Source organism: Oncorhynchus mykiss, chromosome 21 (assembly GCF_057628025.1).
Source record: "Oncorhynchus mykiss isolate SJ-2025 chromosome 21, ASM5762802v1, whole genome shotgun sequence".
NCBI classification, from domain to species: Eukaryota; Metazoa; Chordata; class Actinopteri; order Salmoniformes; family Salmonidae; genus Oncorhynchus; species Oncorhynchus mykiss.
The window spans coordinates 40,526,529-40,549,477 of record NC_143042.1 but is presented as its reverse complement, the minus strand read 5'-3'; the positions used below and the strand labels follow the sequence as shown (position 1 = coordinate 40,549,477).

At 43.5% G+C, this 22,949-nt stretch overlaps 1 protein-coding gene across 4 annotated transcripts; it reads right to left on the bottom strand.

The window, feature by feature from the left end:
• Nucleotides 1-1,362: 1,362 nt before the first annotated feature.
• LOC110500595 (arf-GAP with coiled-coil, ANK repeat and PH domain-containing protein 1) lies at nt 1,363-21,741 on the bottom strand. 4 transcript variants are annotated; one of them, XR_016490337.1, is made up of 23 exons: nt 21,076-21,741; nt 18,525-18,582; nt 16,776-16,895; nt 16,537-16,590; nt 16,277-16,335; nt 15,920-16,103; nt 15,369-15,413; nt 15,096-15,191; nt 12,034-12,108; nt 11,394-11,506; nt 11,014-11,065; nt 10,781-10,881; nt 10,522-10,633; nt 10,192-10,400; nt 10,042-10,111; nt 8,778-8,872; nt 5,488-5,684; nt 4,861-4,911; nt 4,602-4,780; nt 4,389-4,498; nt 4,203-4,313; nt 2,273-4,124; nt 1,363-2,140 (listed from the first exon to the last, which is right to left on the bottom strand). XR_016490337.1 is itself a non-coding variant. In XM_021578013.3 (23 exons), exons 1-23 carry the CDS (start codon nt 21,126-21,128, stop codon nt 2,043-2,045), a joined length of 2,304 nt encoding a protein of 767 aa, XP_021433688.1. In that variant the 5' UTR covers nt 21,129-21,741; the 3' UTR covers nt 1,363-2,042. The 4 variants fall into 4 exon arrangements, 2 of the variants coding, with proteins under 2 accessions (XP_021433688.1, XP_090070783.1); XM_021578013.3 differs by having other exon boundaries at nt 4,063-4,124; XR_016490338.1 differs by lacking the exon at nt 12,034-12,108 and having other exon boundaries at nt 21,076-21,726.
• Nucleotides 21,742-22,949: the final 1,208 nt, after the last annotated feature.

Below are 22,949 nucleotides of genomic sequence, written 5' to 3'. Positions count from 1 at the left end.
TGGTGGCCACACCAGATACTGACTGTTTCTTTGGATTTTGACCCCCCTTTTGTTCAGGGACAAATTATTACATATCTGTTAGTCACATGTCTGTGAAACTTGTTCAGTTTATGTCTCAGTTGTTGAATCTTATGTTCTCACAAATATTTACACATGTTAAGTTTACTGAAAATAAACAGTTGACAGTGAGAGAATGTTTCTTTTTTTGCTGAGTTTAGAAAGAAAATATTTTTCATACAGTATGTGACTAACTTGACCATTTTTTTTTTTTAATCATTTGTATCCAATGGCAGTTTGTGAGCATGTTGAGAAATGTCAGTCTTACAGTGTCATTATCCTTATACAGCATATGTAGGGTGTGAATTATTTGGTGCAGTGAACAAGTACCTTTTTGAATTTGTTTGTTGTATTTAGTCAATGACAAATGTGCTTAGTTTTGAAACGGAAGCCATTTTGATAAGCTGTTTACATTTCTGTGCTTAGTTGTGAAAATGTACCACATACTTGTGAAAATTGTACCAAATTCAATTAAATGTTCTTATAACTTATGGAAACTCAACTATTCAGTTTTACTGTAAACTTCCAGTGTTCCATTGTGGCACGTGTATTTGTGTAATATAACCCATCTGTCTAAAATGAATATTGCAGAATCGACTCCCCTTTTACTGCAACACAATGTACAGGCAATTATGTAAGGTGCAATATGCATGTCCCTTTTGAAAAACATACTACATTTAAGCCGATTGGCCACTCTTTAAGGGCCGTAGAATAAGCAGCAATGCTCCTCTGGTTGTAAACTCTGTGGATTTGGAAACTATAGGTGGTCCTGGGTAAAATGAACCCCGTTTACCGCAACACATTGTACAGGCAATTATATCCAGTCAAAGACATTTTAGGACTGGTACACAAAACATAGTTAACACAAAAAGTAGTTGTCCACTTAGGTTTGAAAAAATAAACAAAAGAATCACATTTGTACTTATACCCATGCAAACATGGCCGAAGACGTGACTTAAACAGGAACCAACTGCCTCAATTGTCAAGCTGCAGGGGACACAAATGAAAGGAATATTTGAGACCTTTCTCTATTAACCAATTAATTGTACATACGTTTTCAGTTTGTGAGTGTGTGATATGGGGGTATAGAAAAGTTTTTTTTAGACATTTATAAAGAAAACCTTTTATATAGCAGCTTTGTTGACATTGCCATGTTGAAATGAGCCTTGCTTTTGGCTGTCGCAGATACACCCCACCCCCCCACTTCACTCGCTATTTTCGTCTACAGTCGACTTCGCTCGACATACCGCTTAAACACACCCAGCATATCTAGGTCCACTGAATGACTTTACACAGAAACGAAAATTAACTCGGGTATTTTAATTTTCCGCAAGAAACACATCTCTTGTACCTCACGCAGTCAATAGACCCCCCCCCCCCCAAAAAAAACATGATATACAAAGAAACAACATCACATCCAAAAATATGAAGACAAGTACAAGAGCACATACAACAGTTTTACCCTTTGCTTCAAACATATCCCTCCTTTTCTTTCTGTCACAACAGTACATTGAGGAGGATCGACAGAAAGCAACACAGCTATTAAAGTTGCATTTTTTTGTTCAACGGTAGTTGTGGGAAACCGAGCCTTACAGTCGAGTCAACGAGACCAGAATTGTGTCGGATGGCTCCGCTAGACTATGGTTAGCCAAATGAAATGAGGAAATAAGTCATTCAATGGGAGGTTATTACTGTATCAGCCGTCATTATTAGGCTGTACATCTTCTATCTCCTTCAACAAGTGTCTCATGTAGCCACTAAGCCTGAGTGTTCTCCTCTGGCAGCCAAACACAAAGGCATTACTGTTGGACCGGAGCCGCTACTAAAGTAATCACCAGCTGAGCAATGACCTAACGCAGAGCAGGTGGCCAGCAAATGTGTGTGTGTGTGTTTGTCTGTGTCGGCGTGTGTGTGTGTGACAACAACAAAAAAGAAAGGAAAACAGCATAACAACAGCATACAAAAGAAACAGCTGTTGAGTAAGGTCAAGTTTTAAAGTCTGTGCTGCGGCGTTTGAGTTTCTCCGGGTTGTTAGAAGCCATGTGAGAGAAGTCCCTGAAGATGTCCTGGTACGTTTCATCACCTTAGAAAAACAAGACATAAGATGAAAATTCAGGAAAAGAGGATTTAGACATTTACAATTTGCCGACATTAGGCTACTCCTATAAAAACACGCATGCATACACGCGGACGCACGCGCACACACACTGTTTACCTGTAGCGCTGTAAGGAGGTGGCATCAAGGGACACACTGTGCAAGCAGCGCAGAGCAGGCAGTCGCCTCATTGGACGAACACAAAGGCTCACAAAACAACAACGAGAAAGCACTGCACATCAGAGACTGACAAGACAAATGAAGCATTTCCGAGTATAGACATTACATGAGCCTCACAACCTCAGTCCTCCAGAGCCAGACAAATGATTTGAGTTAGGATACTTTAAACCGGGATTTGAAATAGGGAGTTATTGTGACAGTACTGGAGTAAATAACTTGGAACAAACTTGGCAGACAGTTTGGCTATGGAGGAATGGATGGTCCACCCTCTTCCGCATACAACACCGCAAAAAATGTTACAGCTCTACCCATTGAGAGTCCACTGTTCCAGCCCAAATTGGTTGCATCAGCTAGGCCTACTGGCTAGCTGATGGGCTCAGACCAGTGGTTCCCAAATGTTTAATCATGGTGCATTGTTCATTGTCCAGATAGACACAAACATGATTATAACAGCCACGACCCAGGCTTGACCAGCAGCCTAAGACTGGCCACAACAATAACCCACCAGTGGGCCCTGAGCCACTGTTTGGGAAAACACTGAACTACAATGGACAGAGTGGCTCATTACTTTCTATACATCTTCATGTTCTCAGCACCAAGTTCTAATTCTCAAACAAAAGCCACGCTTAAACGGTGGCAGTGTGCATTTGAAACCGGTCAAACACAATAGTAACCACTTAGGTGTGACCACAGAGCCCGTTTGAAAAGGTTAAAGCAAGCCTGGGGGAACATATAACGTATAATGGAAAAACCCTCAAGTGAAAATACCATTGGTTGTTGGACTTATGCAAGGTGCATAAAATGTACACGATGAGACAACACTAACAATCAGATTCATTCTTTTTCAAGCAGCATCCTGTGGTATCATACAATACATTCACACATAAGTCCATATAGAACTCTACACTTATATATAGGTGTATAAATACATGTTAAACATGGCCAATGCCCAGTGCTATCATACACTGATCTGCATTGAGCTTATATGGGCTGTAAAGTGCAGGATGACTAACGGCATTCATTCATTCTACATCAAAGTGCAACGTGGACTCTCTCGTGGTGTGCATACATAAACACTCCCTTTAAACGTCCCTCCTTCCTCTTCTATGGAATGTTCTCTCCTTTTCCCAGTTTTTCCCTTTAGTATTATATTCCCAAAATGGTTGCCTCTTCCAACATACAGAAATACTACAGTATAGAAGCCTCTTGTCCATACATTTACCCTGTATTCGAGTTATCCCTCTACTCAAACTGCATTCACTCTACTCCCTCTTTGGAGATACAGCAAATGGTCCCTACCCAGTAATCCAGTTAACAACTCTCAGTTCCAGGAACGTTCCCCATATAAGTTACAAGAACGTTCCCCCTAACCTCTTATTTGTCCAGATTTCTTCTGACAGCACTCTAGTAAGGGTCCAGCAATGATTCCAGAAAGCAATCAAAACATAACTTGAACATCATGCTTGACTTTAATGTTAAAAAAAAATTGAATCTATTTTAATGTTACCTCACAACTTACTGGGAACTGTTAGACGAGTAGCCTACGCACCTCGGAGGTACCCCTCCTCCCTATCTGTTCTCTCCTCAATTACGATGCCAGTTCACCTCTCTCTACTCATTCTGCCCCCCTAGTGCCCATCCACTCAGTTGGTTCTTCAAGGCCTGAAGTCCCTTCCTGGTTTGGCCCATCCCACTCCCTGTCCCGCCCACACCCTGTCCCCCCGAGTGACCTGATTGGCCAAAGGCTCCATCCATCTCCCGCATCTCCTTGTTCATCTTGGCAATTCGCAGCCTGTCAGGAGAAAGCAGAGTCGTGAGAAAATCAATCAACCCTTCTAGTGTCAACAAATCAACTGAAGTTTATACTCACAGGGTGACAATGTCAGCGTTGGCTGTCTCCACGGCGATAGTAATGGGGTCTTTCTGGTTGTTGTCTCTGGCGTTGTAGTCCGCCCCTCGCTTCAGGAACAGACACACAAGCCTGGGAGATGGGGACCAGGTTAGTGCGTGTGTGTGTGTGCGTGCGTATGTGTGCGCATGTGTGTGTCCATCCTACCCAGTGTGTCCCAGTATAGTGGCGTGGTGTAGAGGTCCTCTCCTGTTGCTGTCTGCTGTGTTGACATTGGCACCGTTCTGTAGCAGGAACTCACACGCTGCCAAGGAGTTCTGGAGAGACGGGTCAGAGGGCAGGTGAGCATATACGCACAAACCGATACATTCACACAAACCTGCTTGCTCTCTTATAAACACTCTCTATCGCTCTCCTCACTGCGGTGACGGCCTGTAGGAGTGGGGTGCTGGACTCCTCGGCTGTGTTGACCCAGTTGACGTCAGCTCCGTGGGCCAGGGCGTCGGCCATGACAGGGAAATGCTGTAGCGCTGCAGACCGATACAACAACGCCCCGGGATGAAGACCAGACAGGTCCTCCTCTTCGTCATCTTCATCATCTGTGGAGGGATGACAGGGGGTTTAGTGCGTGTGTGTGTGTGTGTGTGGGGTGGGCCGTCTCTGTGTGTGTGTGTGTCACCTTTGTGAATGGCCGTGTTGTTCTCTTGGACAAGGTCACTCTGATTGAGCCCTGAGGGGAGAGAGAGAGCGTCACATGATATTCCTTCAGTATAGCAACAGGCCACAAGATGACAGGTTTATCCTGCTGACTATAACAATACACACACTACAACAATGTACCAAGCTTACCGCTTTTTACTGTGTCACCAGGTTTATGGATGATGTGTGTGTGTGTGTGTGTGTGTGTGTGTGTGTGTATCAGTTTAGGTGCAGCGAGGCTCAACATTGTGTGAATATTTGACATAAATTCCTTCCTAGCTTGATAAGTTGTGGAATTTCTGTCGTTGGTATCTATCCTCTTATCTACCCCTTGGACAGACACAAATAACCCACAGAACCTGCATCGCTTACATTCCTGACCTGGACACACATTTGTACTGGATCAGGACTTATATCACTTCAACACCTACCAGTCCATCAGCAGACAGTGAAAAGAACAACATCTCTTTTATAGGAAGCAGAAACGCTATTGATTTGAATACCTGATCAGTTGTAATGTAATGCTTAACAAGGCCAGCCTGGTACAGGTCTGCTCGGCTTGGCACTATAGTGCGAATCAGATGAGCGTGTATGTCCTGTCCAGTACCTGCGAGTCGTGGCAGGGTGGCCCGGGTGGGTTTGGGTTTGAGTGGGGGTCGTGACCCAGCTGGCCTCTCCTGGGTGTTAGCCCTGTTCCTCCGGGCGCTGGAGCGCCGCAGGGGAGCTTTACGTCCTGTCTCCGGGAGCTTCTGGATGAACTTCTTCTCCACGTACTTAGAACGAATCCACGACTCCTTATCACCCCTGAGGGAGCAATAGAGAGAGAGAGAAAGATGGAGAAAGAGAGGGGGATAGAGAGATGGAGAAAGAGAGAGAAGGGGGTTAGAGAGATGGAGAAAGAGAGAGAAGGGGGATATAGAGATGGAGAACGAGAGAGATGGAGAATGAGAGAGAAGGGGGATAGAGAGAGATGGAGAACGAGAGAGATGGAGAAAGAGAGAGAAGGGGGATAGAGAGATGGAGAACGAGAGAGATGGAGAAAGAGAGAGAAGGGGGATAGAGAGAGATGGAGAACGAGAGAGATGGAGAATGAGAGAGAAGGGGGATAGAGAGAGATGGAGAACGAGAGAGATGGAGAAAGAGAGAGAAGGGGGATAGAGAGAGATGGAGAACGAGACAGATGGATAGATATTAAAAAAAAGGAAGGCAAGAGAGTGTCAGATCATTAATGCAATTTGATTAAAACAATATATCAAATCAAATTAATTTCATATACAGTAATACACATTAACAAACCATCATATTATAACACAGCAATTCAGTTCAATTCAATTTGACAAGCCCCTCCCTACTGTATTACAACATGGTTGACTGCATTCTACTTTACATTCAGAACACATACACAAAGCCATGCAGTTGCACAGCACATTTCTGGGGGACAGTTTAGTTACGACACAAACCACAGTCATTGTCATGTTACGGCACAAACCACAGCCGTCGTCATGTACCTGTGTCACTTCCTGTCTGGGGTGCAGCAGAAGAGAGGAAAAGAGGAAGTCAGATACAGTGCCTTCGGAAAGTGTTCAGACCCCTTAACTTTTCCAGATTTTGTTACTGCCTTATTCTAAAATAGATTTAACAGATGACTTTAACAAATATATACTGAAATATCACATTTACATAAGTATTCAGACCCTTTACTCAGTACTTTGTTGAAGCACCTTAGGCACCGATTACAGCCTCGAGTATTGTTGGGTATGATGCTTCAAGCTTGGCACACCTATATTTGGTGAGTTTTTCCCATTCTTCTCTGCAGATCCTCTCAAGCTTTGTCAGGTTGGATGGGGAGCGTCGCTGCACAGCTAATTTCAAGTCTCTCCAGAGATGTTAGTAACGTGTCCTGAAGCCACTCCTGCATTGTCTTGGCTGTGTTGTAGCTTTAATGTGTTACATAGTTCATGTTTAAGTTAACTCATTGAGCTGTATCTAAACATATTTCTTTACAGTTATTTACATATGTAATTGTATTGGTTTGAATTGAATTACGCTTTTTGACTGCAAGTTCCAGAATGCCTTGCCAGAGGAATGAGAGAGATAACCTGCACAATTATGGACCTGATCACTTTGGAGCAGGTTTTCATCAAGGATCTCTCTGTGCTTTGCTCCGTTCATCTTTGCCTCAATCCTGAGTAGTCTCAAAGTCCGTGCCGCTGAAAAACATCCCCACAGCATGATGCTGCCACCACTATGCTTCATCGTAGGGATGGTGCCAGGTTTCCTCCAGATGGGACACTTGGCATTCAAGTCAAAGAGTTTAATATTGGTTTCATCAGACCAGAGAATCTTGTTTCTCATGGTCTGGGAGTCCTTTAGGTGCCTTTTGGCAAACTCCAAGTGGGCTGCATGTGCCTTTTACTGAAGAGTGGCTTCCGTCTGGCCACTCTACCATAAAGGCCTGATATGTGGACTGCTGCCGAGAGGTGTCGTCCTTCTGGAAGGTTCTCCCAGCTCCACAGAGGGACACTGTCAGAGTGACCATTGGGTTCCTGGTCACCTCCCTGACAAAGACCCTTCTCCCCTGATTGCTCAGTTTGGCCAGGCAGCCAGCTCTAGGAAGAGTTGGTGGTTCCAAACTTATTCAATTTAAGAGTGATGGAGACCACTGTGTTCTTGGGGACCTTCAATGCTGTAGAATGTTTTTGGTGCCCTTCCCCAGATCGGTGTTTCGAGACAATACTGTCTCTGAGCTTTCTGGACAATTCCTTCAACCTCATGGCTTGGTTTTTGCGCTGACAGGCACTGTCAACTGTCAACTGTGGAAGCTCCCGAGTGGCGCAATGGTCTAAGGCACTGCATCTCAGTGGTAGAGGGGTCACTACAGACCCTGGTTCGATTCCAGGCTGTATCAACCGGCCGTGATTGGGAGTCCTATAGGGCGGCGCACAATTGACCCAGTGTTGTTCGGGTTAGGGTGTGGCCGGGATAGGTCATTTAAGAATTTGTTCTTAACTGAAAAAAAAATATAATAATAATAAAATAATAGTGTGCCTTTCCAAATCATATCCAATCAATTTAATTTATTAAGTTGTCGAATCATCTCAAGGATCATCAATGAAATAGGATGCACTTGAACTCAATTTCGAGTTTCATAGCAAAGCGTAAATAGGGTCTGTTTTTTATTTTTAATATATTTGCAAAAAAAAAATCTAAAAACCTTCATTCATTTTGGGGTATTGTATGTATTGATGAGGAAAAAAATGTATGTTATCCATTTTAAAATAAGGCTATAACATAACAAAATGTGGAAAAAGTCAAGGTGTCTGAATACTTTCCTGCACTGTATAATACATAAGTCAGAGCCCGTCCTCACTAACAGCTGAATGGAAGCAAGCAGCAGAGGGGGAACCAACTACATATTAATACCCATGATTTTGGAATGAGATGTTCGAGTAGCAGGTGTCTACATACTTTTGGTCATGTAGTGTACATGAAGATAGAATGTTGGCATATTGAGCAAAGAAAAAGTATAGTTTACATTTTAGCAGTATGCATTTGAAGTGTAATTAGGAAAACTTGTAAAACATCTCCCTGCAGTTTCATGTTAATGACACCAGAAGGAGATGAAAGGGGTATTCTTATACCTGGGGATTCAACAGAACTTTTTATAATGTTTTGAAAGTTGCAGATAGAAATGTAAAGAATAGAACTACTCCACAGTATATAGACAATACAGAATTGTGTCTGGTCTACACACTATATTTCTATCTGTACGTTCTGTTCCATTATCCTTCATAAACCTGCAATGAAATCACACGGCAACGCTATTACATCTTGACTGTCTATGTGAGATTAATCAAAAGTGATGACTCATGAAAATGAGAGTGGGGAGTGAGATACCTTGGACTGGACGGGTGGGGTTTCTTGATGGTGATCTCATCAATTCGCCCCTCGTAGATCCTGTTGATGGCTGTGTTTCCCAACTCACACATCAACTGCAGGACAGCAATGCAGGGAGGATAAACACACACGTCAGTTGTGTTTTTATTGAATAAAGAAAGTATATATATTTCTACATAGAGTTTCAATACATTCTAAAACGCATGTACAGTCGTGGCCAAAAGTTTTGAGAAAGAGTCTGCTGCCTCAGTTTGTATGATGGCAATTTGCATATACTCCAGAATGTTATGAAGAGTGATCAGATGAATTGCAAAGTCCCTCTTTGCCATGCAAATGTACTGAATCCCCATAAAAACATTTCCACTGCATTTCAGCCCTGCCACAAAAGGACCAGCTGACATCATGTCAGTGATTCTCTCGTTTACACAGGTGTGAGTGTTGACGAGGACAAGGCTGGAGATCAATCTGTCATGCTGATTGAGTTCGAATAACAGACTGGAAGCTTCAAAAGGAGGGCGGTTCAATTGTTGTGAAGAAGGCTTCAGGGTGCCCAAGAAACTACAGCAAGCGCCAGGACCGTCTCCTAAAGTTGATTCAGCTGCGGGATCGGGGAACCACCAGTACAGAGCTTGCTCAGAAATGGCAGCAGGCAGGTGTGAGTGCATCTGCATGCACAGTAAGGCAAAAACGTTTGGGAGGATGGCCTGGTGTCAAGAAGGGCAGCAAAGAAGTCACTTCTCTCCAGGAAAAACATCAGGGACAGACTAATATTCTGGAAAAGGTACAGGGATTGGACTGTTTAGGACTGGGGTAAAGTCATTTTCTCTGATGAATCCCCTTTCCGATTGTTTGCTACATCCGGAAAAAATAAAACCACACAAATTCTGACAAACTCCAAGCATTGATTATGCAAGAATGGGCTGCCATCAGTCAGGAAGTGGCCCAGAAGTTAATTGACAGCATTCCTGGGCGGATTGCAGAGGTCTTGAAAAAGAAGGGTCAACACTGCAAATATTGACTTTTTGCATCAACTTCATGCAATTGTCAATAAAAGCCTTTGACACGTGTGAAATGCTTGTAATTATACTTCAGTATTCCATAGTAACATCTGACAAAAATATCTAAAGACACTTTGTGGAAATTAATATTTGTGTCATTCTCAAAACGTTTGGCCACGACTGTACAGTAACCCCCCTTGACATTAGTCTAGTAATGCTACATTATTGAGATGCATCCAAAGGTAGCGTAGTGGATGTATTCTTACCCGGACCAGCTCTGGTTCCCAGGAGTCCAGGGTGAGGGAGCGTACTTTGGAGAAATGGACACCCAGACTCCTGTCAGAAGGATAGAAGGTAGTTACATTTTAGTTTGTGTGTGTGTGTGTGTTTGCTTGAGTGTGTGTGTGTGTGTGTACCTGTGTATCCCCGAGCAGACGATGCAGAGGGTGATCCCCAGGTTGATAGAGGCCCAGTCTGGACCGGGCTCTCCACAGTCGCAGCACTGCATGTTCCCCGGGATGGCCTGGACCTCCTCCAGAGCCTCGCGGCCCCCCGTCTTCTCCTGCTCCCCACACAGCCATCCTCCTCCTGGGCTGCCTCCCGACACAGAGCTGCAATGCTCCCTCTATGTGAGAGAAAGAGCGAGAGATGTACACACACAAACAAACTTTGTGTAGACAATGACCTACAAACCTGCTTCTGAAACACATTTGTTCAGAATGAATAACGTTTGTATGTTTTCTCACGGGACAGTGCGGGTCTTCTCTGCGTTCCTGGAAGGCTGAAGCAATGCTGTTCTGGACAGCACTGATCCAGCCCTGCTGCTGGCGCTCGGAGTCTGCCTGTAACAGACAGCTCCTACACACACACACACACACAAAATCACTATGTTAACACTAAACAAATACCCTAAACAAATATCTAAAGCAACATCAACACACACATCCCTACTTTCCCTGTATATACCCCCCACCCACACACACACACACACAGCTGTAGACTCACTTGGATGGAGAGACCACCTCGAAGCAGAATCGTCTCTCATTGTCAACGCAGACCTTCACTGTACAAAGACGCAGATCCTCAATCACTACTGTGGGCTGATCCTGAGAGAAAGAAGGACACGGTGTGTGTGTGTGTGTGTGGGTGGGTGTGTGTGAACGTCATTAACGTCGTCTCTGCATGGATTGCTATAAAAAATGCATTGAAAAGTAAAGCAGTGGCTTTCAAAAATGCACCTTGAATTTCTTCTGATAGACCAGTTGATTTTTCTGAATGGAGAACCAGCGCCTACCGTCGTGAGACAGGAGATCAAAAGGAGATGAGAATAAATAATGCAATAATTAGATATATCATGATTCTACCCATCACCTTCCTAGCAGTGGAGGCTGCTGAGGGTAGGCCGGCTCATATTAATGCCTTGAATAGAGTCAATAGAATGGTATCAAACGTGGTTCTATGTGGTTGACATTCCAGCCCTTTCTATAAGCCGTCCCCCCCTCAGCAGCCTCCTCTGCTTCCTAGGCTATAGTCTTTAAATATCAGAGAGAGAGAGAAAGGCAGAGAAAGAGAGAGAGAACAACATGCAGTAGAGAGAATGTGTGGTGGGGTAACATACCTGCTCCAAGTCTTGAAGGCATTGCTAGCTCTCTTATACAGGTAGCCCTCCATGGCGATACCGTTGGCGGCATCAGCACAGAAATCCATTAAGGAGTTATCATAGGACACATCCTGCCAACACAACATAAACACAACCATAAACATTACTGTAGGGAAGGGAAGGGATGTTAGTAAATATCATTGTCATGCAGGGATGCCAGTAGACTACCGAGCTATGTCGAAAAGGAAATGATGACGTCATCAGGTGTGACTAGCTGTATCTTTACCGGTTGGAGACTTCTAGCACAGATAGGATATGTTCTGAACAAAGTGAACTCCATTTTGTAGACTTACCCTTTGCAAGAACAAAATTACATTGTTAGATGGATTGCAAAGAGGAATTGCCCACACCTCATTTCACAGAGGTGGCATTCCCGAAGGGAAATATGCAGATGCATGCTAGAACGCACCAATTGGATCGCGCTAGCTCGTGTTTGGTTCTGCCCACCTCCTTGCTTGTTCTGCCCTCATTTTTTCCCCATTGGAAACGACAGGTTGTGGTCTGTCTTGGTTTAGTTACAAAACACATTTGCTTCTAGTGTAATAACACGGCAGCCAACTTGGTGGCCTGTGTTTAGTTTGGATCCAGCAGTGTTCACCTTTTTCTTAATGGCCTCGTGTCTCTGTTCCATGTCTCTCTTCTCCCTGGCGGAATTCAACACTAGTTGAGTGTGCTGTGTATGAGATTAAAAAAAGAGAGAGAGTCGGGCACAAAACATTTGATTTAAAAAAAAACACAGAATACAATACGTTTCAAATGATGCACATTATCCTATATCACACACGGCAGTGTAGCATGATAGGCCAGTTCGGCCAGGGAACAAAATATAGAGAATAATGTTCACAGTATACTGGAACAGTGTATGTTTTTTTTGTAGTTTTAGAGATTAATGTAGAAACTGTTGAGGAAAATCAGGCTAGGAGATTAAGGACTTCTGGCTTGGACAGCTTTAACTAGATGTCAGGGAGTCCATCACTACAGATTTCGTCCTCTTGGTGAAACAGGAAGGAGGAAGTGCTGAACCTGTCCCAAATCCCTGTTTCTGCATGGAGGATTGAGGAAAAACCTCAAGCAGCTTCCTATAGTAGCTTTACTTTCTCCCTCTCTCACTAAGGTTTCAGGACTCCCTAAATCTTTCTCAGAATATTACCAATCCCACAAGGTATGACTCCAAACATCGACAAAAGGCTACTCTCCTTGATGTTATCCTCACAAATAATCCTGACAGGTATCAGACTGGTGTTTTCTGTAATGACCTTAGTGATCACTGTTTTACAGCCTGTGTTCGTAATGGCTGCTCAGTGAAACGATCTGTCCTGATTTGTCATAGACGCTTGCTAAAAAACTTCAATGAGCAAGGCTTCCTTCATGTCCTGGCCTCTGTAAATTGGTAAAGAACCAGCTTGATCCCCTCTGTTGAAGACACTTGGACATTCTTTTTTAATATTTTCAGTGGTATTATTAACAAACATGCCCCCATAAAGATAATGAGAATTAAAAACAGGTTCAGCCCCGGGTTCGACCATGATCTGGCAGAGTTACTCCACCTCAAGAATTCCATTTGGTGAAAGGCTCGGCAAACGCATACTCTCGTTCAGGCAAATGAGAAATAAGTGCATTCAGGCTATCCGGAAGGCCAAAGTTAGTTACTTTTAAGGAGCAGTTCTCTCTCTGTGGGTCTAACCCCAAGAAGTTCTGGAAAACTGTTAAAGACCTGGAGAATAAACCCTCCTCCTCACAGCTTTCCCTTCATGTTGATGATGTGGTTGTTACTGACAAGGAGCACATGGCTGAGCTCTTTAATCACCACTTCATTAAGTCGAGATTCCTATTTGACTAGGCCATGCCTCGTTGCCCGTCCAACTTTTCCTCATCTCCCACCCCTTTTAATGCAAATAGCCCTGATGATTTTCTCCTGCCCCACTACAAAGTTTCTCCTTGCAGGCAGTCACTGAGTCTGAGGTGCTAAAGGAGCTCCTTACACTTGACCCCCAAAAAACATCTGGGTCATATGATTTAGATTGTAGCCCCTATAATCGCTAAGCATATCTCTAACCTTTTCAGCCTGTCTCTCCTCTCTGGGGAGGTTCCCATTGCTTGGAAGGCAGCCATGGTGTGTCTTTTATTTAAAGGGGGAGATCAAGCTGATCCTAACTGTTATAGGCCAATTTCTATTTTGCCCTGTTTATCAAAAGTGTTGGAAAAACTTGTCAATAATCAACTGACTGGCTTTCTTAATGTCTATAGTATTCTCTCTGGTATGCAATCTGGTTTCTGCTCAGGTTATGGATTATGTCACCATTTCCCTTGATTCAAAGCAATGTTGTTCTGCTATTTTTATTGACTTGGCCAAAGCTTTTGATCCGGTAGACCATTCCATTCTTGTGGGCCGGATAAGAAGTATTGGTGTCTCTGGAGGGCCTTTGGCCTGGTTTGCTAACTACCTCTCTCAAAGAGTGCAGTGCATTAAGTCAGAACATCTGCTGTCTCAGCCACTGCCCATCACCAAGGGAGTACCCCAAGGCTCAATCCTAGGCCCCACGCTCTTAATTTACATCAACAACATAGCTCGGGCAGTAGGAAGCTATCTCATCCATTTATATGCAGATGATACAGTCTTGTACTCAGCTGGCCCCTCCCCGAATTTAGTGTTACACCCCAGCTGCCAAACTAACCCTGATTCAGATGACCATCCTACCCATGCTAGATTACGGAGACGTAATTTATAGATCGGCAGGTAAGGGTGCTCTTGAGCAAATAGATGTTCTTTACCATTCAGCCATCAGACTTGCCATCAATGCTCCTTATAGGACACATCACTGCACTTTATACTCCTCTGTAAACTGGTCATCTTTGTAAAAATAATAATAATAATAAATTAAAAATATATTTATATCAGTCAATCCAGCAGTCTTTAAGCACCTTCTGCAGGTATTTTTTACATTTTCTTGCCCTCTTGTTCTTTCTCTCTCTCATTCTGCCTCTCACTCTTTTGCCATTTCCTGTAACAGCAGGAAGAGTTAAAACAGTCTTTGTGGCCTTAATGCTCCAGTGAAAGGTGACTTGCTTTCCGGTTTCAAGCTTCTCTCTGACTAACCTTCCTGTTAGTTTTAGTCTACTGTTGACTTCAGGCCTAGAGCTCCATGTATGGCAGCTCTTCCAGTTATGCTGAAGTGCTATTCCAGTGTGGCACTAACGTTACCGTTTGACTAGATGAAAACACGCATGCACGTGCTCTCACACACACACACACACACACACACACACGAACGCATGCAAGCACAAACTTTCTCAGTCATGTGAAATGTTTCCTGTTGACGGTGCCCACACGGTTTCCTGTCACGATGAGAGGGATGTCACCTTGTGACTTCCTCATCCCTCTGGTGCTCATTGCTAGGACTTGTGTGCTAATTAATCAATGGAATCGACTACTAGAATAAACCTTTTCCACCGGCCATCTAAGAGGAGATCCATTCATCCCCCTCTTCTCTTCCACTCTCATGAACTATTTTTACCCCACTCTCTCTCCCTCGCTATGTTCCCTAATTTCAAAATCTGAACAACGTACTTGAACAGATCTCTTCCTCCGTCTATGAATTTGGTTCATCCAACACACTTATCTCCCGGCCTCCCTTTCATTCCTTCACATGTTCTTGTTACCTCTTCACTCAGGGTGCGGCGGTAGTCGTCCAGCTCCGAGAGGGACTGGTGACCTTGCTGGAAGAACTGGGACTGGGCATCCATCATAGACACCATCTGACAGAAGAACACAGAGCAAAGCGTTGTCATGCAACCAACTACATGCTAAACAATACATGCAAGCTTAAAAAGAACTCAACAACTGCTCAAGTAAACAAATGATTAGACACCCACATGTGAGCTTAACCATGCAACATTTTACAACACTCCCAACGATAACATGACGAAACTCACCGCCATCAGGATGTCGGTCTTCTTCTTGGCCTCGATGACATTGATCTAGGAGAGTTTGTGAACAGGAGGGAACAGAACATGGGTGCGGTTATGACTGCAGCTAGTACGAACCTCTGGGTATTAATAGTGACCAGCCTGCTACAGGGAAACCCTCAGGCAATGCAGTTATCATTCACCACAGCAAAACACATGTCCCTAAACATAGCATATTTTATGAATTATTTTGTTAGAAATATGGCCTGGTCCTGACATCTGTTATGTGTAAAAGAGCTAGCATTCTGTTTGAGGCCTTTGAGTAGTGTCCATGTTCTCACAAAGCCAGCCGGCTGTGGAATGAGAAAGACTCCAGTCTAGAACTGATCGTTTCAATACTGGCCTGTAATTCAATTTAAAGCAAACCACTCAAAATCAATTCAAAGTCAAACTAACATGCTGAAAATGCATTTGGGGGAGTCAATTAAAGCATGTTTATACAGCCATGCCAGTGTTTATGCACAGGCAAACACTCACCCCTTCATCTCCCTCAATCCATCCACCTTGGATGCCCTCACCTGCAGTACGTAGTCGAGGGCTCCGGAGCGGAAGGTCTTGCGGGCGTTGAGGAGGGCATGGCTGACCTCTTCTACCTCGTGCTGTTTTCCCCGGGGAGCCTGAGCGTTCCTCCCCAATGCTGCCTCCAGACTCTCACTACCCCGCTCAAACTCCTTACGCACATCCTTGAACCGACGCACGTCCCTGGGAGAAGGGAAGGGGGAGCGGGAGGGAGGGAGGGATAAGGCATATCTGAATGCTAGGGAGTGGCCCTTTCAGACCAGAGGTGGGTGGGACTGGATTAGTTGTGAAAGCAGTGTATGGTAGTAGTTTGGGCAAAGAGGACTGAATGAGAAAGGAGTGCCAGACTCACTCACTCTTTCACAAAACTCAGCAACTTCAACTTCACCGACTTCTGTGTGCTTTCAATCACTTCCTATGAGAAAAAGAGAGTCAAAGGAGAGAGAGAGAGCGAGAGAGAGAGAAAGAGACAAGAGAAAGAAAGAGAGAGGCAGAGAAAGAGAGAGACAAAGAAAGAGAAAGAGAGAGAGCTACTCAGACACCTGACATGTAATAGTGGTTGCTACAGTAACTAACGTTGAAAGCTAGCGATGCACAATAGAGGAGTCCAACTCACCCCCTGAGCTTCCAGAATCACTGCCAGCTTCTTGGAGAATTTCTCCAAACACTCCTGGATGAGAAAAGAACATTGAATTAGTCAGTTTAACTTTTTTTTCTATGACTGAAAACAATAGAACGGAACTTTCACTTCCCTTCATAATAATTTACTATGAGTAATATGTACAGTTAGGTTCCTTCTACAATGATTCCAAATCAGTGCTTAGAGTGTATTACCCAGAATCTCTATAGACTCACCCCCATCATGTTGTCCCCAGAACAGTGGTGGCCCAGCTCTTTGAGCCCTGTGACAAAGCTCTTGCTGGTCTGACAGTAGGCCCTGCCAGCCTCTAGCATGGAGTGGCACTGCTTCACCAGCTACACAACACAACAACAGGTGTCAAGGTACAACACAACATGGATACTATACAATGCTAAATGAGATGGCATAGCACTACCAACCAATATGATCACTGTTCCGACACATAATAGGTTGAGACTGAAAATATTTGGCATGGGTCCCCAGATCCTCAAAAGGTTCTACAGCTGCACCATCGAGAGTATCCTGACCGGTTGCATCACCGCCTGGTATGGCAACTGCTCGGCATCTGAGCGTAAGGCGCTACAGAGGGTAGTGTGAACGGCCCAGTACATCACTGGGGCCAAGCTTCCTGCCAACCAGGACCTATATAATAGGCAGTGTCAGAGGTAAGCCCATAAAATTGTCAGAGACTGTTTTTTCTGCTACCGCACGGCAAGCAGTACCGGAGCGCCAAGTCTAAGGCTCCTCAACAGCTTCTACCCCCAAGCCATAAGACTGCTGAACAATTCATAAAATCGCCACCGGACAATTTACATTGAACCCCCCAACCCCCCCTCCCTTTTGTACACTGCTGCTACTCGGTGGTTGTTTGTTACCTATGCATGGTCACTTCACCCCCAGCTACATGTACAGATTACCTCAACTGGCCTGTACCCCCGCACACTGACTCGGTGCCGGTGCCCCCTGTATATAGCCTCGTTATTGTCTTATTCGTTTCTAGTTTAGCCTACTTGGTAAATATTTTATTCTTCTTGTACTGCACTGTTGGTTAAGGGCTTGTAAGTAAGCATTTCCCGGTAAAGTCTACACTTGCTGTATTCAGCGCATGTGACTAATAAAGTTTGATTTGATTTGACTCTCAAGACTCTGAACTTGAATGACCAAAGTATGCACCTGAAAATGTTATGCGCACCAAACCCTTTAGGGAATTAGGAATATCAATTGATTGAAAGGAGAGTGTGATCAAGTTCCATTTTCGTCTGATGACAATAGATTGGGGAAGCAGCAGTAAAGTTCATTCCCTACAACGCAGGTAAAACACCATGTCTCTCTCAGTTCATAGTCAATATTCAGAGAAAAGGGATGTTCACAAAAACGGACCCAGTCCAACTACTATCTACACTCTACTGTGTGGACGGCTGGGCATGTTTATACTGTAGAAGTGGTGTTATGCTCATATCGAGAGCTTTGATATTCGGAGCATAGCAGCAAAAAAGTGGGGAGGTGTGTGTGTCTTGTTCTTCTATGCTTGTGGGGGACCTGAAATCCCCAAAAGTCCCCACAAGGATAGTAAAACAAGATCATTTCTCCCTTGTGGGGACATTTCCACCATCCCCATGAGGACAAAGGCTTTTTTAAGCTCAGGGGTTAGGTATTGGGGCAGCAAGTAGCCTAGTGGTTAGAGTGTTGGACTAGTAACCAAAAGGTTGCAAGACCGAATCACAGAGCTGACAAGGTAAATATCTGTCCTTCTGCCCCTGAACAAGGCAGTTAACCCCCTGTTCCTAGGCCGTCATTGAAAATAAGAATATGTTCTTAACTGACTTTCCTAGTTAAATAAAGGGTCAAAAAAAAATAATTGGCTTAAGGAAAAAAGGATTTACGATGGAAATCAATTTTAGGTCCCCATGAGGATAGAAAAAGAAGTGTGTATGAGTGTGTGTGTGCGTTTCACTGTCGCTCACCTTCTCTAATCGCGTTTCCAATTCACAGACATCTCCTTCCACCACTTCAATGGCGGCCCTGGATGAAACATAGACATCGCCACATCACTTAGGCAGAAGGTATTTTCCCATGCATCCACACCCTGCTTGAGCAATACCATACTGGTCTGATTGTTGAACTTGTGGCACAATGTTAGTATATCTACAGTAAAAATGTATGTGGCTCCAAGACATCTTTTGGGCTGTAATATCAGACGTCATGATAGTTCAAGCAGTACACTTGATGCTTCACATGGGATCTAGTATACATGGTTAAAGCCTGTAAGAAGGCCAGTGGAAGGAGATTGTGGCTGTTGTGACTGTTTGTCTATGAGTCAGTATCTCCTCTCCTCTGTCTGTCTTTCACATCAACAGCCTTACAGTGTGGTTTCCGCTGCCTTCCACTAAAGACAGAGTGATACTGAGAGAGAAAAAAGACAAAAAGAGAGAGAAGGAGATGCTGAGAAACAGAGTTACGACAGAGAGAGAGAGAGAGAGAGAAACAGAACAGACAGTGCCTGTTTGTCTGCCGGTGGTGAAGTAGAGACAGTGGCTGCAGGTCTTGGGTCGGTCAGCTCAGTATCATTCATATTCAAATCGCCTAGCCCAGCGTGACAGGGGTACCAATACAAACAGGACTGCCAAAGGTTTGGTGGAAAATATAATTGATGAGGTTGGAACAAAGCCGGTGTCATTACACACACACATTGTAATCATTACTCTGTGTGTTCGCGCCTGTGTTTGTATGGTGATAAAAAGGCATGCATATCTGTGTGTGTGAGCGTGCATGAGTAAGTGTGCCTGAGAGAGAGAGAGCGAGACTAAGTTTCTGCAATGATCCACCCCCCAAAAAAACACACTTCCTGCCTCCTATTTATCACCTCAGTATCTCTCGCCTCCTGTTCCACTTCACAACCCCAGCCCACCCCCATGATTACCTAGCAACAGGAGGCAGTGGTTTGACGTGCTACCCCAAGTACTCGGCCTCTATGTCTGTATGTGTACTGTAGTAGCCTCTCGCTTTTCCTCTTTCAATGCCTCTTTCCTGAGAAGTCCCTCTCGCTTAGATCCTTCTTTCACTGATATGTCTCTCGGTCTCTTTTCTTCTCTTCTCTCCCTTTCACACTAGCTGTGTGTGTGTGTGTGTGTGTGTGTGTGTGTGTGTGTGTGTGTGTGTGTGTGTGTGTGAAGGCCTACCTCTGGCACATTCAGTTCAAACTACATCTAAAACCCTCTCCTTCTCGCTGTTCTTGGTCAACTTGCACCACTGACTGCCACAGCAAGTCAAACTTTCCGACACTGTGTGCCTCCCAGATAGACCATGAGCCAAGAAAGAGGGAGGAGAGAGAGAGTTAGATGGGGAGGAAGGTAGGAGAGAGGAAGAGAGAGAGTTAGGAGCTCTTTCACCACTTACAAGGTTAATCAAACAAGAATTAAGAAATGATAAAACAGCAAAGACAAAGAGACAGAGAAAGGGAGAAAGAGAGCGACAGTTACTCCTGATCTCCCAGACAAAAAAGGGAGGCAAAACACACCCAATGCAACAAAAATCTTTTATTAGCTACTTTCAAACCCAACACAAAATCCACTTCCCTTTTGGCTTCAAATTGTGTTCCTTTTAGAGTTTAAATTTAAAAAAGATATATATCGACTCTCAAAGAGATTATTAAGCCAAGCCGAAATCCAAGGTTGGTGTGTGGCATTCGCACATTGACTTACAACCATCTTGGTCGCATATGACCTGGAATGTTGATTTGATAGCACCAGTGCACCGAATAGCAAAATTATATTTGTGCCATTGGGCGCAAACACATTTGTTATGTTTGTGTTGTATGTCCGGTGCAGCCGTTGCTACATTTGTATCGTATTTGTTTAAACTAACATTTTAAAGTGGAGACCACCAATGCTACCAATGAAAAGGTTCATTTAGAGCTCTGCTTACAACAATCAACAAAGTTGTATAAATTCACTATTTTATTCCGAGACACAAAGCCAGCCCCATTAATGAGAAAAGGTAGTGTCTCGCCCCTCATGTCAATGCCCAGACTCATTTCATTCATCGCAGTGACAAATCTGGCCCCAAGCAAGAGGCATGGCCCCAAACCATCTGCAGGACTGACACTTTGTAATTTGACAAGTGCATCCTCTGGTTGTGCTGATGCAACTAGAATGGTGTGACACACTGCCAATGCTCAGGCATCTATTGACATTGCACAGGTAACTTTGAGCCAAAACATTTGTAGCACTACTCTATTTCCTCACTGTTAGGGAGGATGCCCTGTGTGTACATGTAACCGTTTTGAAACTGTCTAAATAATTGACTGCCAAAACATACAGTAGGCCTACATAGGCTACCCTTGAATACATCTGTAATTTGCCGGCAGTAAGTAGCTACATACATTTATGCAGCATTTACAAATTAGCTCTCACTTTACAATGTTAATAATGTGACTGCATGAATAATGCCTGTAGTTTATGTAAACTGTTGCCCCAAGTCATTAAAAAGATTATTCAAGAGTTAATCATGACATACCTGAATCGGGGGGAGTCTTTGAGACACTCTTCAAAATCCAGTTTGACAGTCATCCTTCGGTTTTGACACAAATTACAACAATAACACAACCGCAACTATTTCTATTGATGTTGAATGTGACATGGGAGAGGGTGCTTGAGAAAATAGATTAGCTCCTTTTGGCGACGTTGTCCCCCAACAAGCAATACTCCAAATATAATATTTACATATTGAACGTATATTGCATTGTTTTTAGGTTTTTCAATAAATAACTTGTGTTGTCTTGAATTCTATTCTTCTCGACATTAAATCATGACATTAGGTATCAGTGAATCGCGCCTCTCTCTTCTTGGAACAACAGGTTATTACGTATTGATTAGAATAACTTAGTAACCAAATAACTGCAATCGATGAATTTATTATAGGTCAGCTGTTCCACTTCGCTCTTGCTCTCGTGCGCGCTTGAGTCAGGAAAATGAAGAAAAAAACTGTTTCTCGACAGTTTAGATTCTTTCACCGTAAAAAAATCCAACTTCAATAAAATAATTGTTAACATACAGCATTTCCCTCGAGGACCCTGGGATGACTAGACTGGCACACTAACGAAAATAATATCTCGATCTCTCTCGCTTGATGCCTTGGTCCTCCCCCTCACACTATTTCCGGGTATGCAAGTGCCAATGCACTAACCTAACAGCAAAAAAGACAGTTCTTGCAGTGTTGTGGTGGTAGGGAAGTTGTTCAAAAGAAGGGAATATGATTAAATAGGCTAGAAATGGCTATTTTGGAGTTAAAATAAGTCGAATATTAGGCTTACATTCATTCTAAGAGGCACTGATTATAACCATGTGGTTGCATACATTTTTAGTCGTATTCATAGTTAGCCTAGGCAGCCGATAGTGGGTGCCCGTCTACCGGCTAAATTAAGTATCCTCTATTCAGGCTGCAAATATATAATTTTACTGCTTAAAAAAGCTGCTTAAAACATTCGTGCCGGCGGGGGGAAAAAACAAGAATATGTTTAGGCCTACTGTTTAATAAAGCACAATTTTCGGACAATTTAGCCTGTTGCACAACCTTGGCGGATCACGGTGTGCAACATCCTAAATTGTCAGAAAATGGTGTTGGAATATTGTGTGTTATTAAAACAGTACACATATTATTCTAGTTTGCTTTATGTATGAGCCGGGACACAACTGAGAATGCACATCAATCATAGAAGATGTAGCGCCCACTATCGGCTGCGTATGCTAAATTTGCATATACAACTCATAAAATACCACATATGTCCATATGGCTTTTATGTTGATATCACAACTAGATCACAATTTATGTGGAGGCTGAAGAGCTATAGGAATATATTTGGAGCAAATGTAGGTCTACTTTTAGCTCCCACCAGTGCTCCATTACATAAAACCCAGCTAAAAATAAACGTTTCCACAACTGTGGAGAACATACCCTTAAAAGTCTCATTAAGTCATTACCTAATGTTTTCATAGGAGTAGGAATATTCCAGTGTTCAGTTTTCTGGGGGTTAGGAGATTATTCCATCAACGTCACACCAAACATACACAGAACATGGTTGCCATGTTCTCAGATAAGAATGTTCTAGACACGATTCATGGAAACATTGCAAGAACATTCCTGTGTCCAATTGACGTTTAAAACAGGACGTTCTGTCATGGTCCCCTGGAGGTTTTGGTTAGGGACACACTCACACAGTGCTTTTAACACACACTTTTTCAATTGACATACAGTAACAGTCAAAAGTTTGGACACACCTACTCATTCAAGGGTTTTTCTTAATTTGTACTATTTTCTACATTGTAAAATAATAGTCAAGACATGACAACTATAAAATAACACATATGGAATCAACATGTCTTCACATGGGA

Coding starts and splice junctions, on each gene's coding strand:
- LOC110500595 (XM_021578013.3), bottom strand. CDS start 21,128: ATGACTGTCAAACTGGATTTTGAAGAGTGTCTCAAAGACTCCCCCCGA. Junction 11,507..12,033: donor ACGAGGCCATTAAGAAAAAG/GTGAACACTGCT, acceptor TTGTGTTGGCAG/GATGTGTCCTATGATAACTC. Junction 10,401..10,521: donor GAGAAGACCCGCACTGTCCC/GTGAGAAAACAT, acceptor TCTCTCACATAG/AGGGAGCATTGCAGCTCTGT.